This window comes from Malurus melanocephalus, unplaced genomic scaffold (genome assembly GCF_030028575.1).
Source record: "Malurus melanocephalus ecotype Western Australia unplaced genomic scaffold, MMel_1.1 scaffold_547, whole genome shotgun sequence".
NCBI classification, from domain to species: Eukaryota; Metazoa; Chordata; class Aves; order Passeriformes; family Maluridae; genus Malurus; species Malurus melanocephalus.
Window position 1 is genome coordinate 108,302 of NW_026623779.1, and position 13,751 is coordinate 122,052.

The 13,751-nt window shown below is 43.1% G+C and overlaps 1 protein-coding gene across 1 annotated transcript in view; it reads left to right on the top strand.

Moving 5' to 3' along the window:
* The window catches only part of TM6SF1 (transmembrane 6 superfamily member 1), a 16,888-nt gene continuing 3,137 nt past the window's right edge, over positions 1 to 13,751 (top strand). The window contains exons 1-9 of the mRNA XM_057382022.1: positions 1 to 171; positions 2,051 to 2,154; positions 2,644 to 2,741; positions 3,687 to 3,790; positions 4,635 to 4,717; positions 5,676 to 5,797; positions 7,390 to 7,494; positions 9,297 to 9,389; positions 10,124 to 10,243. Of these exons, the coding sequence (XP_057238005.1) occupies positions 80 to 171; positions 2,051 to 2,154; positions 2,644 to 2,741; positions 3,687 to 3,790; positions 4,635 to 4,717; positions 5,676 to 5,797; positions 7,390 to 7,494; positions 9,297 to 9,389; positions 10,124 to 10,243 (921 nt within the window). The 5' untranslated portion in view covers positions 1 to 79. The remainder of the gene's footprint in view (positions 172 to 2,050; positions 2,155 to 2,643; positions 2,742 to 3,686; positions 3,791 to 4,634; positions 4,718 to 5,675; positions 5,798 to 7,389; positions 7,495 to 9,296; positions 9,390 to 10,123; positions 10,244 to 13,751) is intronic.

Genomic DNA, 13,751 nt, shown 5'->3' on the forward strand with positions numbered 1-13,751 from the left:
GTTTGGTTGGGTCGGGTTTGGTTGGGCCGGGCTGGGCAGGGCCGGGGCGCTCCGGGGGCCGCCGCCTCCCGCCGCGGGGATGAGCGCCTCGGCGGCCACCGGCGTGTTCGTGCTCTCGCTCACCGCCATCCCCGTCACATACCTGTTCAACTGCCTGGCGGCCACCGGCAGGTGAGCGGGAGGGCCCCGGGGCTGCGGACGGGACGGGGCGAGCGGGACGGGACGGGACGGGACGGGCGGCGGAGCGGAGCTCGGAGCTCGGAGCGGGGCGCGGAGCGGAGCGGGGCGCGGGGCTCGGAGCAGAGCGGCGCTCGGAGCTCGGGCCGGTCTCCTCGCCGTTCCCGGCTCCTGCCCGCCGCCCCTGCCCACAGCCCAGCCGGGATGCGGCGAGCCCCCCGGGGGTTGTGGCGCTGCCGGTTCCCATCCCCGGAGCTCGGCCGTGCCGCCGGTACCGGGGAGCACCGCCCGCTCCCCGCTGGGACCCGCGGCCTCCCCCGGCTCCCGGTCCGGACATTSGCAAACAAAATCCAATTCTGTTTCAAAGCGAGTGTAAGAGCTCGGCAGCCCCGAGAGCTCCCGAGCCGCCGGTTCCCCGCAGGCACCCTCAGCCTGCGCGGGGCGCTGGGAATGAGCGCTCTGCCAAAACCCGCGATCCGCGATAAACCGCAGGTCTGGAAAAGGAAAGTCTTCCTTTCCTCATGGTAGAACCCACTTCACTTAAAGGTYTGTGTAGTGTTGGTGATCCCACAGCCAGGGGTGTTTTGCAACTTWACTGCACAAATATTTCTTTTTGTTTTTAGGGCTTTGCTACATTTGTTCCTTCCTCATTTTCCTCCTTCTGGCCAATAACTAATTGTTTTGYTTCTCATTGCTAGAGGAATGTCGAGTAATACGTGGTGACTTACTTGATTGACTGCCAATATTTATTTCAAATTTATATACTGCAGTGAAAAGTCACTGCAATATTAACAGCTGTAATGGTATGAAGAAATTCATCACTGGGAAAACAGACTATCAGAAGATTCAAAGCATAAAATAAATCAACAAGCTAGTACYGCTCATCCTGACTCAGAAAGTATGTGTGTATATTTTCTGAAATATTTGSTCTTGCAAATTCTTTGCAATAATTTTCAGTCAAGTTTCGCTACGGCTGATAYTGTCATAATTTGTTGGTACACAGCTTGTTTTCTTGACACAGGGTGGTACTATGTACAGAAAGATGTACCAGATATTTTTAGCTTATGCTTCTGGACTTTACCTAATTTTCCCCTTCATTTTTTTTTCCCTTGCACAAGGACAAAAGTGAAGACGGAGGAGGAGAATCTTGCCTTAAAGAGASTTAAATATAATTTACACACTTAGACCTATGAAACAATTTTGAACTGATTTTCCTAGCTCGCATTTTCTTGGAGAAGGAGACAAATTTGCTTTGTGCCAAAGATTTTTTGTACTTTTTGCCACTCTTTCCCTGCAGTTACATTAMAGCTCCATCTCCAGGAGCTGCCTTGTAGGGCTRGAGACATCCCTGGTAGTGCTTCCATAACTGACAGAGTGCCCCACACTGCTTCTCCTGTTCCCGGGGACTGATGGGTTTTATTTTTGAATGTGTAATTTCCTGAGTAGATAATTTATTGCTGATGTTAGACAAAATGTCCCYAGTGATCCTTTTTGGCCTTGAAAGCTCTGTGGGTTTGATCTTCATCTTTCATTGGCCTTTAGTTTTCYCATAGTTTCTGTTTATTTTTTCAGATACCAGTACGAAAACTGGTTTTACTCAGGCAAATCTAGATTTCTGGATATGTTGTTTATTTTTTCATTTTCTTTTTTTAGCTGATCACATGTGAAAAGRGAAGCACATAAATTCTGCAAAACTATAGGATGACTACTATGGCAGACTATGCAATAAACTTTAAAATCTGTATTTTAAACTATTAAAAGTTACTTTAGGGTATGTGCATTTGGGGACATCTGGCTGAAGATGCAAAATTCTGTCTGTTTCTCTGTCTTTGTTTTAAATTCTTCTTTCTTTTTTTTTGAACATGTGTTACAGTTCCTGGGTAATCGTTGCAGTTGGATTGCTGGTTCTGGTTCTCATTGCTCTGTCAGCTCGTGTTCTGGTCAAGAGAAAACCCCCCAAAGACCCTCTGTTTTACGGTACGTCCTGGTAAAGCTGAATGTGCTCTCACACCAGGGACTGGCTCACTCACAGGTTTGCTCTAGACTGCTGTGGCTCGTGCACTTTGCTTTGTTCACCTGCAGAAAAAAAAGTCCCATGTCCCTCTCTGCCTCCGTCCTGCTGTCCTTTCTCCTTTCCAAGTGATGACCACCTCAAGGCTGTAAACTCCACACGACCAAGGTTTTGAAAGGCTGCATGTTCCTTTCTGCAGACACTGACCTTCCATGGAGGCTGTGCCTTCAGCTCTACACAATTCTGCATTCCTCAGAAAAGCTTCCTGAGCTGTGCTGACCAACTCTAATAAAAAAAAAAACCCTGAGCTGTGTGGGGAAGTCATGGTGTGTGTTGAACACCTCAAAGCTGACACATCCAGCACAACAGATCTCTGCCTGACTGAATCAACTGAACTGTGAAGCAACTGTGTGATTCCAAGTATTTAATAATCTTTTTCCTTTGTCTTATTACAGTTTATGCTGTATTTGCCTTTACCAGTGTAGTGAATCTAATAATAGGACTGGAACAGGATGGAATTATTGATGGATTCATGACTCATTACTTGAGAGAGGTAAATAATTGTTTGGCTTATAATTGTAAATAAAATCTTCACTGTAAATAACTTGGTGTAATATTTGTCACAAAAAATAGCCACTTACACATTTAAAAGGGTCTTATTGAAAGCAATTGACCTGCTTTGTTATTGTTATGGATAAAACCCTCACTGTCTTGCAAACTACTGACTCATTCGGGAAAAATAACGTGGCTTTCAAGCTCCATTGTTGTTAGACTTGACTTCAGTAACACCGTTGTGTGTTAACTTYTGTGGAAYTGAATGGACTGCACATGACTGCAGRAARCCACAGACAGCACTCAGGAGAGGATGACTGCTGCAACACCAAAATGTGTTACCAAGAAGAAAATAATTGCTCCTTTATTTTTGCCTAATCACCTCACTGAAAGGGATTAGAGTTAAAAAATTATGATGGCAAAGAGCTAGTCAGCAGAATCTGCTGGCTGCTAAATATCAACATCCACCAAAAATAGCTCAGTAAGAGCTTGACAGGAAAGTCACTGAAGTCTTGGAAAAGATTCCATGAACTTAGGTATGAAGGGAGTTGGACCTTACAAGATTATACATTGACATCCATATATTCAGTGCTGCTGTAGATCTCTGGGTTCCTAAGTATATYTGTATTTGTTCTGTGCTAAGTCTATCTTTATTTTGTAGTTTGTATCACTAAAATTTGGAAATGTCCTATTTCCATAATGTGGCAGAGCAGTGCTGACAGTCACATGTAGGAGTTTCCCCTTCCATCTTTCACCCTTTATTGCAAATCCAGAAAACATTCTGATCGTGCCTCGGCCAGGTCTGTGTTTGGAAATGGGCACTGTCAGTCAGAAGCTGTTCCACTGCCTTGRAAGTAGCCAAGTTCCTTTCTGCACTGGTTTCTGCTGTTCTCCATTAATTGTTCTCCTTGTCTAARCTGTGTTTTTCCCAAATGAACATTCCCAGGGTGAGCCCTACCTGAACACAGCCTACGGCCACGTCATCTGCTACTGGGACGGCTCTGCTCACTACCTGATGTACCTGCTGATGGTGGCAGCCATCGCCTGGGAGTGAGTCTGCTCAGTTCTGGGCTCTGCTGTGCCTGCTCTCACTGAATCCACAAAGGCTGCTTTGCCAGCAGCATTCAGGCTTTTCYTTCGGGGTGCTTCCATGTCCTAGGCCAAAGCAATTGGCTTTACTTTCAGGGGTTCTCAGTTCCCCTTTCTCTCAGGGGACTGAGCCCAGCAAATGCACGGAGATGAGAACTGACTTCACCCTGCAGCAGTGTAACACATCTGCATGGCTTTGTGTTAGCTGAAAGCTGAAAGAGGATGAGCATTAAAAGCATGTGTGAAAAAAAATTGGTTTTCAAATAAAAAATTTATAATAGGAATAATACATTGCTTAGCACCATGATGATCTCTCATCCCTGTTAGAGAGTGTCACGAAGTTCAAGGAAAAATGGTTATTCCTAGACATCCTTATGCTTCTTGCTGTTGAATAAAGAGTTTGAGAGAATAAGTGCCTTAATTCCAGAGGTAATTTACCTGCTGGTAATAGCCTTAACAGTATGAAATTAATTATTAATTCTTTTATGGTCTTGTGCAACCTGTGATGTGCAGACTCATGCAKTCAGCCTTCAGAGGACTGACACAAACATCAAATACCAAATACCAAATAACAAATACCAAATAACTGAGTGTGCCCAAAGCCTTTCTGCTGCTGTGAGAACCTCCTCCCAGTGTAGGATTGCTCAGTGACCCTCTCAGAGGCAACAATCTGCTCTGGCCTTGTGGTACAGCTTTTAAAAACCTCTGCTTACTGAAATACAACCACGGCAATGAGTTTAATATTTAGGGCAGGGAATTTTTAGAAACTGTTCAATAATTATGTCTTGTTTTCTTTTTCAAACAGACAAAGCTATAGAACCATTGGTCTCTACTGGCTGGGTTCCATTATCATGAGCATCATTGTCTTTATGCCTGGAAATATCGTGGGTAAGGAAGTATTTTATGTGACCAGCTTTATCCTGTGAAGCATTTTCTAAATTCAGCACTGTGCTATCTATATTTTGGTGCAGCGTTGGTTCATTGCTGTAATAATATGAAAGAGGAATTTTAGGAATATCAGTAAAGAGATGCAAGATATTCTAAAATTTAAATATGAAGAAGAAAAGATGGAGACTGGGGGGGGAAAACCCTTTAAATTTACTTTGCTTTCAAAGGGAAAAGAGAAAGTATTGTATTTATAAGGCTTTCATCTAAACCAGTTTAAATAATGAGACAACACTCTCTTACTATCATAAARATATAAACCTTACTTTGCATAAAATTTCCAATTTGCTCAGAAGTCTGACTTTCCAGCAGCTTACAAGAGGCACCCAAATCACCTTTAAAAGTAAAATCTGGACATTTATTCTGTTTTCAAACTAAATTTACCATTCCTAGATTTCTAATACAGATCTGTGCACAGTTGTGCTGTTGGAGGTGGGGATTGCAATGAAAACATTTACCTCATTGTTACTGGCAGGGGGTCCACTGAAGGTGGAACCTTTCTCAATTAAAGATTTCCTTTTTAGCTCAGCTAAACTGAGGCAAAGCTCAACTGAGGAAAGTGCTGATGTGCCCAGATCCTGCAGTCATCTTTAGGGAAGGCCCAAAGCTGTCCCATCCTAAGGATTACCCAATGCAGAGTGACAGAGGTGGATTCCCATCTTCYCCAGAAGTCCCTGACTCTGAAATGGCTCTGTCTCACAGGCTCTCCTTTCCCTGTGTCTTTACTTCTGCTGAGTGTGTGATTTTCCAAAAGATTTGTGTGTTAACAGTGATTTCTAATGTTTTATGTTTGTTTACATTACCATAGTTACTTCAGGTTTGATGTCTCATAGGACACTTTTGAATCCTTCTGCAGCACAAATTACAAATCCTCACAAATCCTGTAATAATTTTTTAACAGGCAAATATGGAACAAGAGTGTGTCCTGCTATTTTCCTAAGTGTACCCTACATCTGCCTCCCCATATGGGCTGGGTTCAGGATTTACAACCAACCCTCGGCGACTCACGACACTCCAGTCAAGGTAATTTCATAATTTTATAATTTTCTAATTTTCTAATTTTATAATTTTATTGTGTTTCAGAGCTGGCTGCTCTTAGGGAAGCTGAAATACTCTGACTGTTTCTGGGGGGTGTTATAAGTCCCTGGAGAGCAAGGAATGTGCTCTGACTGTTCACTCATATGACAATTGCTGTCGGGCTGTGAGGACTGCAAAAATGTCTGYACTGCAGGACTATTCCATTATGGTGCAATATAGAAAAGATCAGATTTAATAAAAACTTAAATTTAATATTCTGTTTCAAAAAGAGAGGTGAAAAGCAGGTGATCTTAAAACGTAACATTGCACTTCTTTGTGAATCCTTTCATTTTCTGAAAAAAGAGCCTTTAAAAGAAAATCAGAAAAAAAATTATTACGAAAGGCATGGGCCTGTATGTTGGCAATGGCCTTATTTTTGTTAAGCTGTAATTCAGATCTTGTAGTTCAAATCTTGTAGCTTACTCAGAAACTGTGCTTGCAACATTGGTTCTTCAGTTTCAGTAACTCTGTTGTGAGTCTCTTGATCCTGTGTGCTTTTAACTGTGCCCCTGCATCCTAATTTTTGTTTTGAACTTCGGAGACAATTCCACAAGTGTGGAACAGGAAGGAAATCAGGTTTTTCTTTTGCTGTCTGCATGCCAACAAACGGCCAATAAAAAGGAAGAGGAAATGAGTAACACATATACATGGGGAAGTTTTCCCTCTGAACTGCAGAACGATACTGTGATGTGTTTATGATTTTGTCTGTGATTACACAGTGCACAAAGTGCAGCTGACATGATTTCCATTGCTCTGGGTGGTTTTCCTGTGTGGTGGAGATGCCTTTGGTTCCCCCAGGCCCCTTTCCCTGGAGACTGAAATGTCCTTTGCTCCTGCAGAGTGTGAACCCCTCCCCTCTGTCCCTGCAGCTCTGSGGGATTCCTGTGCTGAGGGAAGGAGACACAAAATCAGAACCAAATGTTGGAGGTGCCTCAGTGCCCATCCAAGGAATTCACAGCTCAGGGAGAGAAAAAGGAAAGGTRGAGTTTCCACGTACTCAATATCCACACATTTCATTCTCTATTTCTGCAGTGCATTCTAAGATGCAATATTTGCTCACTGAACTCAGCAGAGGACTCAACCAGCCACAGAAAAGCTTTTATTTTATGCCAGTAATAGTCTATTAATTTTAATAGTGTCACAAGCTGCTGAAAACCAGCATTCAAGAATGAGATGGACCAAGTCCTTTTACAAAGCACACTAGATTCAACTTCAAATGTGTGAGACAAACCTGCATTTCCAAGGCTTTTCTATGCAGGGACATTCAGGAAAACAAATTATTTCCAATTGTGAAAAGACAATTTTGAAGAAGTTATGCTGCTTTAAAGCCTTAGGTGATTGCAGAGTTAGTGTTCATTTGATTTAGGTTGCTTTGAAATGACACGAATCTGTATTGAAATGGTTTCAGTTGGATCTGTCCATTCCTAGAGTTTATTCAGGTTTTCCTCACTACAGGCTGAAGTCCCCTTTTAGATGGAGCWGTTTCTGTCTCTGAAGTCAGATGTGATGGATGTTTCTAAACACGCTCTGTGTTGCAGGTGGTTCAGGAGGTCCAGAAGAAAGGACTCTTGAGACGACCAATGGATTTAATGTTGGCTGCATACCTCATTCTAGCCACGGGGTTTTGCATATTTAGGGGCATGGTAAGTGAACATATTTTAATAATTTAATCTGATTTTCAGTCCAACTGTTACATTTGAGTCTGTATGAAAAACTATGTATGTTGTGGTCAGAGGAAATCCTGTATTCATGTTTTTCTAAGCTGAAATGCATAATTAAAATTATATGCAAATCCAAGTTAACTTACACTGCATGGGATAGAGGACATTTCCACCTAAAAGGAAAGAAAAATTATCCACATTACCTGAACAACATGTGTTGTTTCTACTTACCAAGAGACAATTTTTTAAAATGSTTGCTCTCTAAGCATAGTTGATTGAATTAAAATTTCTGAGGGAAGGAAGTAGTACTGAAAATGTTTTCAGGAGTAAATCCAGTAGCAGGTAAATCTATTCCCTTGTCAGCTCCAATGCATTTTCTGTCTTAAGCAGAATGAAACTCGTGTATCATTCAGTGAACACAAATGTTTAGGCATCTCAGACAWCTGCCTGCTGGATTTGTGGATTTGATCCTTTCTAGAGCAATTCAAGTAGGAGGTGATGAAAAATACCCAAGCAACATTTTATTTACCCAGTGTGGATTGTCCTTTTGTAGCTGTGCTACTCACATTCCTCTCTCATCTCCCGTTTCTCTTAAAACTTGCCTGAGAAACATTTTGTTCTTATAATTTCTGAGACTGCTTTATTTGTTATAGATCACATTACATCAGAGCACCACGGATACAGRTTAAATCATCTGGTTCACCTGTAGTGTCACTGTGGAAAATGTTGGTCTCATGGTCTAACTTGGTTCTGCAGTCTCACTTCGTTTCTCAGGATTTTTTTTTTTGTTAATTTTGAGACTGTGGCAATTTCCTTATCAAACAGGAACTGCTTACTRGCCTTGCTTATGAGATCAACTGAACATCTCTGTGCAAGCTGCAGGAACCACAATTTTGTAAAAAAGCTCAGAAAACATAATCCATTCTAGTCCAGCCAGACCTGCTTTCTTGGATGCCCATGTTGGAAAAGAGCAGGGAGGAATATTGACTGTAAAGTTTTGCATTGCCCCTCAGAGTCACACAAATGCACATGAAATCATTTGGGTTGTGCAGAATTTACTCTCAGCCCTGTGGCTCAGTTAAAGATGCCACAAACCACCTGAGTGACAGCTGCTCACACGGATTGCTAGCTCAATTTAGAGCAGGACTTCTTGTAGTTTGTAGTCTACTTTTGTAGACTTCTTTCTTCTTTTTGTAAWCAGTTTTAAGAGTTACCATGAAAAGGAACTACTTTTGCAATCTCTCCATGTTTATTTGGAACTTGTTTTTTCTACAGGAATGTAAAATCYAATGATCTCTCCTTTGCTACTCTCAAAAGTGATTCCTTTATTTAACACCTGTCTCACTCATTGTTCTCCACCACTACCTTGTCCCAGTGCAGATCTTCTCTTGGACAACATCCACAGCTTGCTATCCTAAAACTGGGTACTTATCCTGAGGTTTCCATTCTTAGAGCAATTTTCCATTGGAAAGTTCATTTGGTGGGATTAAAGGCTGCTTATCAGAGCAAATCAATASCAATTATACTTTTACTACAGCACAGCCAATGGACCAAATTGTGTTCCAGTCAGAATCTCCAAAGCAGTGCCAGCCTTTCCTCCCAAACCCACTGAGCAGGAGCTGGGAGGAGGCTGCATTTCACCCTTGAATTGATCACACAATCCCCTTTGCAGGCTCCAGGGTGGCTGTGCTGCAGACCCTGAGTGCAGCTTTAGGGCTGGGAACGTGCTGGGTCAGTTGGGATCAGATCAAACTGTTCACTGCAGTTTTAAAACCTCTTCTCAGATTGCCCTGGACTGCCCTGCCGAGCTGTGCCGGCTGTACACCCAACTGCACGAGCCCTACATCAAAGATCCTGCTGCCTACCCCAAGCTGCAGGTAAAGCATCACCATGGGCTGCTGTGGTAAAAGGGAAAACAGCCTYTCAGTATGAATTATGGATTAGGAAGGGGTGTAACAGGACTGGATTCCTTAGGCTCACACTGCCCTTCTGTCCCCAGTGATGCACTCTGGAAATAGGGCACTTCACACAAAAAGCACTGCAGATGAGGGAACGCTGTGCTTTGGTGCAGCAGCATTTGGGGCTGACACTCTCTTACAAGCCTGGCTCTGCTCAGGGACAGTCAGAGGGCACAGGSAGGAGGAAATGAGCAGMATCCAAATCTCTGCTGGAGAGTCCTTTCTGGGAAAGAGGGGACAGGCCCAAGGCAGTCAGAGGGCACAGGGAGGAGGAAACGAGCAGAATCCAAATCTCTCTGGATGAGTCCTTTCTGGAAAGCTGTGTCTCACAGCTCCTGAGAGTGCAGGGGAGCTGGAGAAAGGGACTCTGCTGTTGTGTGGASATGGAGTTAAGTCAAGCCATGCTTTTTGGCACGGTCCCAAGATAGTGAGGGGCAGGAATCCATGTCCTGGCATGAGGTGGGTATGGATGGGGCAAGGCCACCAACATGAGGAGATGCCTTGGGGGTAGYGGCATCCAGTCAACTGCATCCAGGTGTGACAAAAAGCCTGAGAACCATTGCAGCAGGGAGTGTAGTTTGGAGTTCTCCRTGCTCAGTAAGCAGCTGACATTCTGAAGTCAGTGCAGAGCAGTGTTTGTGTTTGACATGCAGATGTTGGCGTACATGTTCTACTCAGTGCCCTACTACGTGGTTGCTCTGTATGGCCTGCTGGTGCCTGGCTGCTCCTGGATGCCCGATCTAACCCTCATACATGCTGGAGGACTGGCTCAGGTATTTCACTGCCAAATGTTCACTTTGAAATACACAATAATAACTGGAGACCTGTGGAATCCACAGGGGCCCAGGGCTTGATTTCCCATGCAGGTTTTGTGCTGATGTAACTCAGGTCACCTTTTGAATTACAAGAAACACTTCAGGGAGCGCAGAATCAAATCTGTGTCTCTAATGACTACATTCTTGCTTTAGCAGACTTCTCTCCTTCTGCACAATGTTTTTGTTGGGCTCATTTAAACCTTATTAAGCACCATGCACTCTTTAGCCGGGATCATGAAGAAAACCCATCTTAAAGCTGTGACTTTAATCAATCATAAAAACAAACCCAAAAGCCAAACACAACAMAACAGCACAATACATTGTTTCCATAATATGTGTTGGCCAGGTAGGCAGTYTGGAATATATAAATGGAAAAAGTACCCACTTGTCACACCAAATGTGCAGTGTCAGTGGCTGATGTTGACAGAACTCTGGGAACCTCCYGGGCCACAAACCAGTCACAGCCAAAGGCAGACCAATGATCATATTTCCTTTACTCACTCTGGTCTGGTTCTCTTAMATAAACAGCTTTCATTAATTACTAAATGGTGCTGATGCTTATGAGAAGACTGACCAAAACAAAACAATTCAACAGGAACTAGTAAATGACTTCTGACAGGCAGATGACCATCAAACAGACGAGACACAGCRACAGTTGGATTGTTCTGTGCACAGGAAATGAAATGTGTGTGCTCAGAACATCCAGACAAAGCAGAAAATAAACACAGAACCCTGCCACAATGGTGACAACACAGGGAACAGCRATAAATAGCTCTGTGAGGCAAACACAAACCAACACTGCTCCTCAGGTCTGGGATAATCACAAACTACAATCCACTTTAACTGCCCAATGAGGACGGTGTGGTGACATTTTCTATTTGGGAGCAGTTGCCACACACAATAGCACTTCTTTTTTCTTCTCTATCAGTTTATAGAGAATATTAAACTACCAAGTGATATCAAAACAGAACCTGCCAAAATGAATGAGGAAGTTTAGATGACTGAAGGGTATCATAAATACTATTCTCCTGTGTTTGGTCTAAATGCAATTTAAAAAAAAAAAAAAAAGCACAAGCTAGCTCAGTAGGCAAGGAGRTGTTGGGAACTTTCCTCCACCGACAGATGACTCAGGTTTCATGAACTGCCCAGACAATCASAAAAGAAACCACTCCTTCAAAGATTTTCTTAAGGAAAAGTAAATCAGAAGGGAGAATGTGCTGACTATCACAACCTTGCAAACTTACCAGAAAGCTCGGCCTCCCAGGCTGGAGGTGATTTTTTTTTTTTGATTTAGGCATTTCTTTTCCCCCTTTTAGATGTTTCCTGTAACAAATACTCACTTTTTAACAGCCCTTTGTACCTTTTAGACGTGTGAATGCTACACTTTGTTGCTGAAGTCTAAAGCCCCTCTGTTTTCTTTGTGGTTTGGGCTCAGGATGTCAATTTACACATTAGACTAACACTCAACATTTCCCATTTCATTCTTTAAAACTCGCCCTGGCACCAGCAAAAAGTGTGGGCTGACAGAAACTGATTAAGGGAACTGCATGTTGCTGGGCACTCTCCATATTTTATCTTGCTTCAAAAAAACATTTCTTGACATTTGACAGGGTTTTTTTGCCATTTTTACTTTCATGCACTGCAGGATGATCTTCAGTCATCCTGGAAGTGAACATGATTTAATTGATTTGACTCGGTAAACTGTGAGCAACCTGGGATGTAAAATGCACGTGACAATGAASTGAGGATTGCTTTTAGATTATTTGGGGATGTYGTCATTTTGAGGCACAAAACACATYTACAAGTTTGTCTRCTGTTATCTTAAGTTAAAATACTATCTGATAATTAAACATACGTAGTTACTGAAACACATTTGGCTTCCTCTCCCACTCAAAGGTCCACCAAAGGTGTCTGACAGTGAAAGCAGTGGCACTGCTCCCTGGGAATGAACACTGCTCCTGCAGATGGGAACATGGAGAYTTTCATTTTTATTTCTATCATTATGAAGTACTTTTTACAAAAACAAGTCACAAAATACCATGTGATGCATCTAAACTAAGAACCTCTAAAGTGCCTACTAGCCTTTCACACAGACACACATTTACTGTTATTCAGAATTACATGTTGTTCTCAGCTTCAACGACTCCATTACTAACATTCAGACTCCAAAACCAGTTGTGACCCAGTAGTTATTAGACTTTCTGAAGCTTCAGGAGGAGCTCTTGGAATTTCCTATGAGTGAAGTATCAGGAGCTTTGATTATACATAAATTGGAACAGCCTCTGAACTTGAGGAAATTGCTATTTCCCTGTGCCAGTGAGCCATGTGAGAAGGACAAAGAGCCCAGCCTTGCTAGCCAAAATCATTGTGTCTCACAATGCAGCCCGTTTCTCTGTTTTCTCAAACACARAAAGTTCTCCTCTATTCCCTCTTCGTGTTTTCCATAGCTCTGCCATTTTTGGTGGCTGCTTTCTGCAGTGCTTCTTGTCCACCAGAGACCCCAAACCCAAGGGACGTATTTTTCCAGGTTACTCTCTCCCCACTCTATTTGCTGGTTTTGCTAGTCCCAACCCTTCTGCAGTTATAGTCTTGGCCTGATTTTAGTCAGTYGTAGAGAGAAGGCACAGAGTGAAGAAGGACTCAGACTTTCTCTGGGTSCTTCTCTGTCCTTAGCTGCAGGCCTTTCTTGACTGCAGGGTAAGAAATATTTGTAATACTACCTGTGATTAGGCAACAAGGCAAAAGACATGGTTMAGGGTCCAAGTGAAATGACTCCAGAGAGAGCAGCAGGTTGATGAGAGGCAGGCACAGCCCCAGTGAGCTGCCAGGCTGGGCAGTGCCACCCCMGTGCCAGCTGAATGCCCCAGGAGCAGAGGGACCAAGGCTCCAGGGGAGAGGAAAAAAAAAAAGCAGCAGCAGAGAACAGTCATGGAAAAGAAACACACAAGATTAAAGACATAACACAATTTTCACAGAGGCAAATCAAATAAATTAAGAAAAAAAAAAAAGTGACTTTACAGACTTAAATATCCTCCCTGGTAATGAAGGGAGGAAGCCATGTGTTACACTGAAAAACAAGTCTAATAAACAGTAACTTCATTATATGGTGCRTCATTAGCTACTAAAAATCTTTGTAGGCTACAGACAGGACATCGTGTTACTGCTTTTTGGTTTTACAACAATTAAAGCTCATTAATGTGCCACAACTTTAGCAAGAGACAAGATCACACAGTAAGGCTTAGACTCAGGCATTTGGAGGCTCTGGGAGCTCTGGTTCTCTCAGAAGCATCCCCTTCCAGCCCCTTCTGTCAAGGTTTACTCTGAATTACGAGGAATTTACAATCACCTTACTACAGTGCAGAATGGCCCCTGGTAGACAGGCAGCCCTCCCAACCCTGCAGAGAAGGAGCAGCTCAGCACTGGTCAGGCTCTCAGGAGGCTCTCAGTGAACATGAGCCAGCCCAGC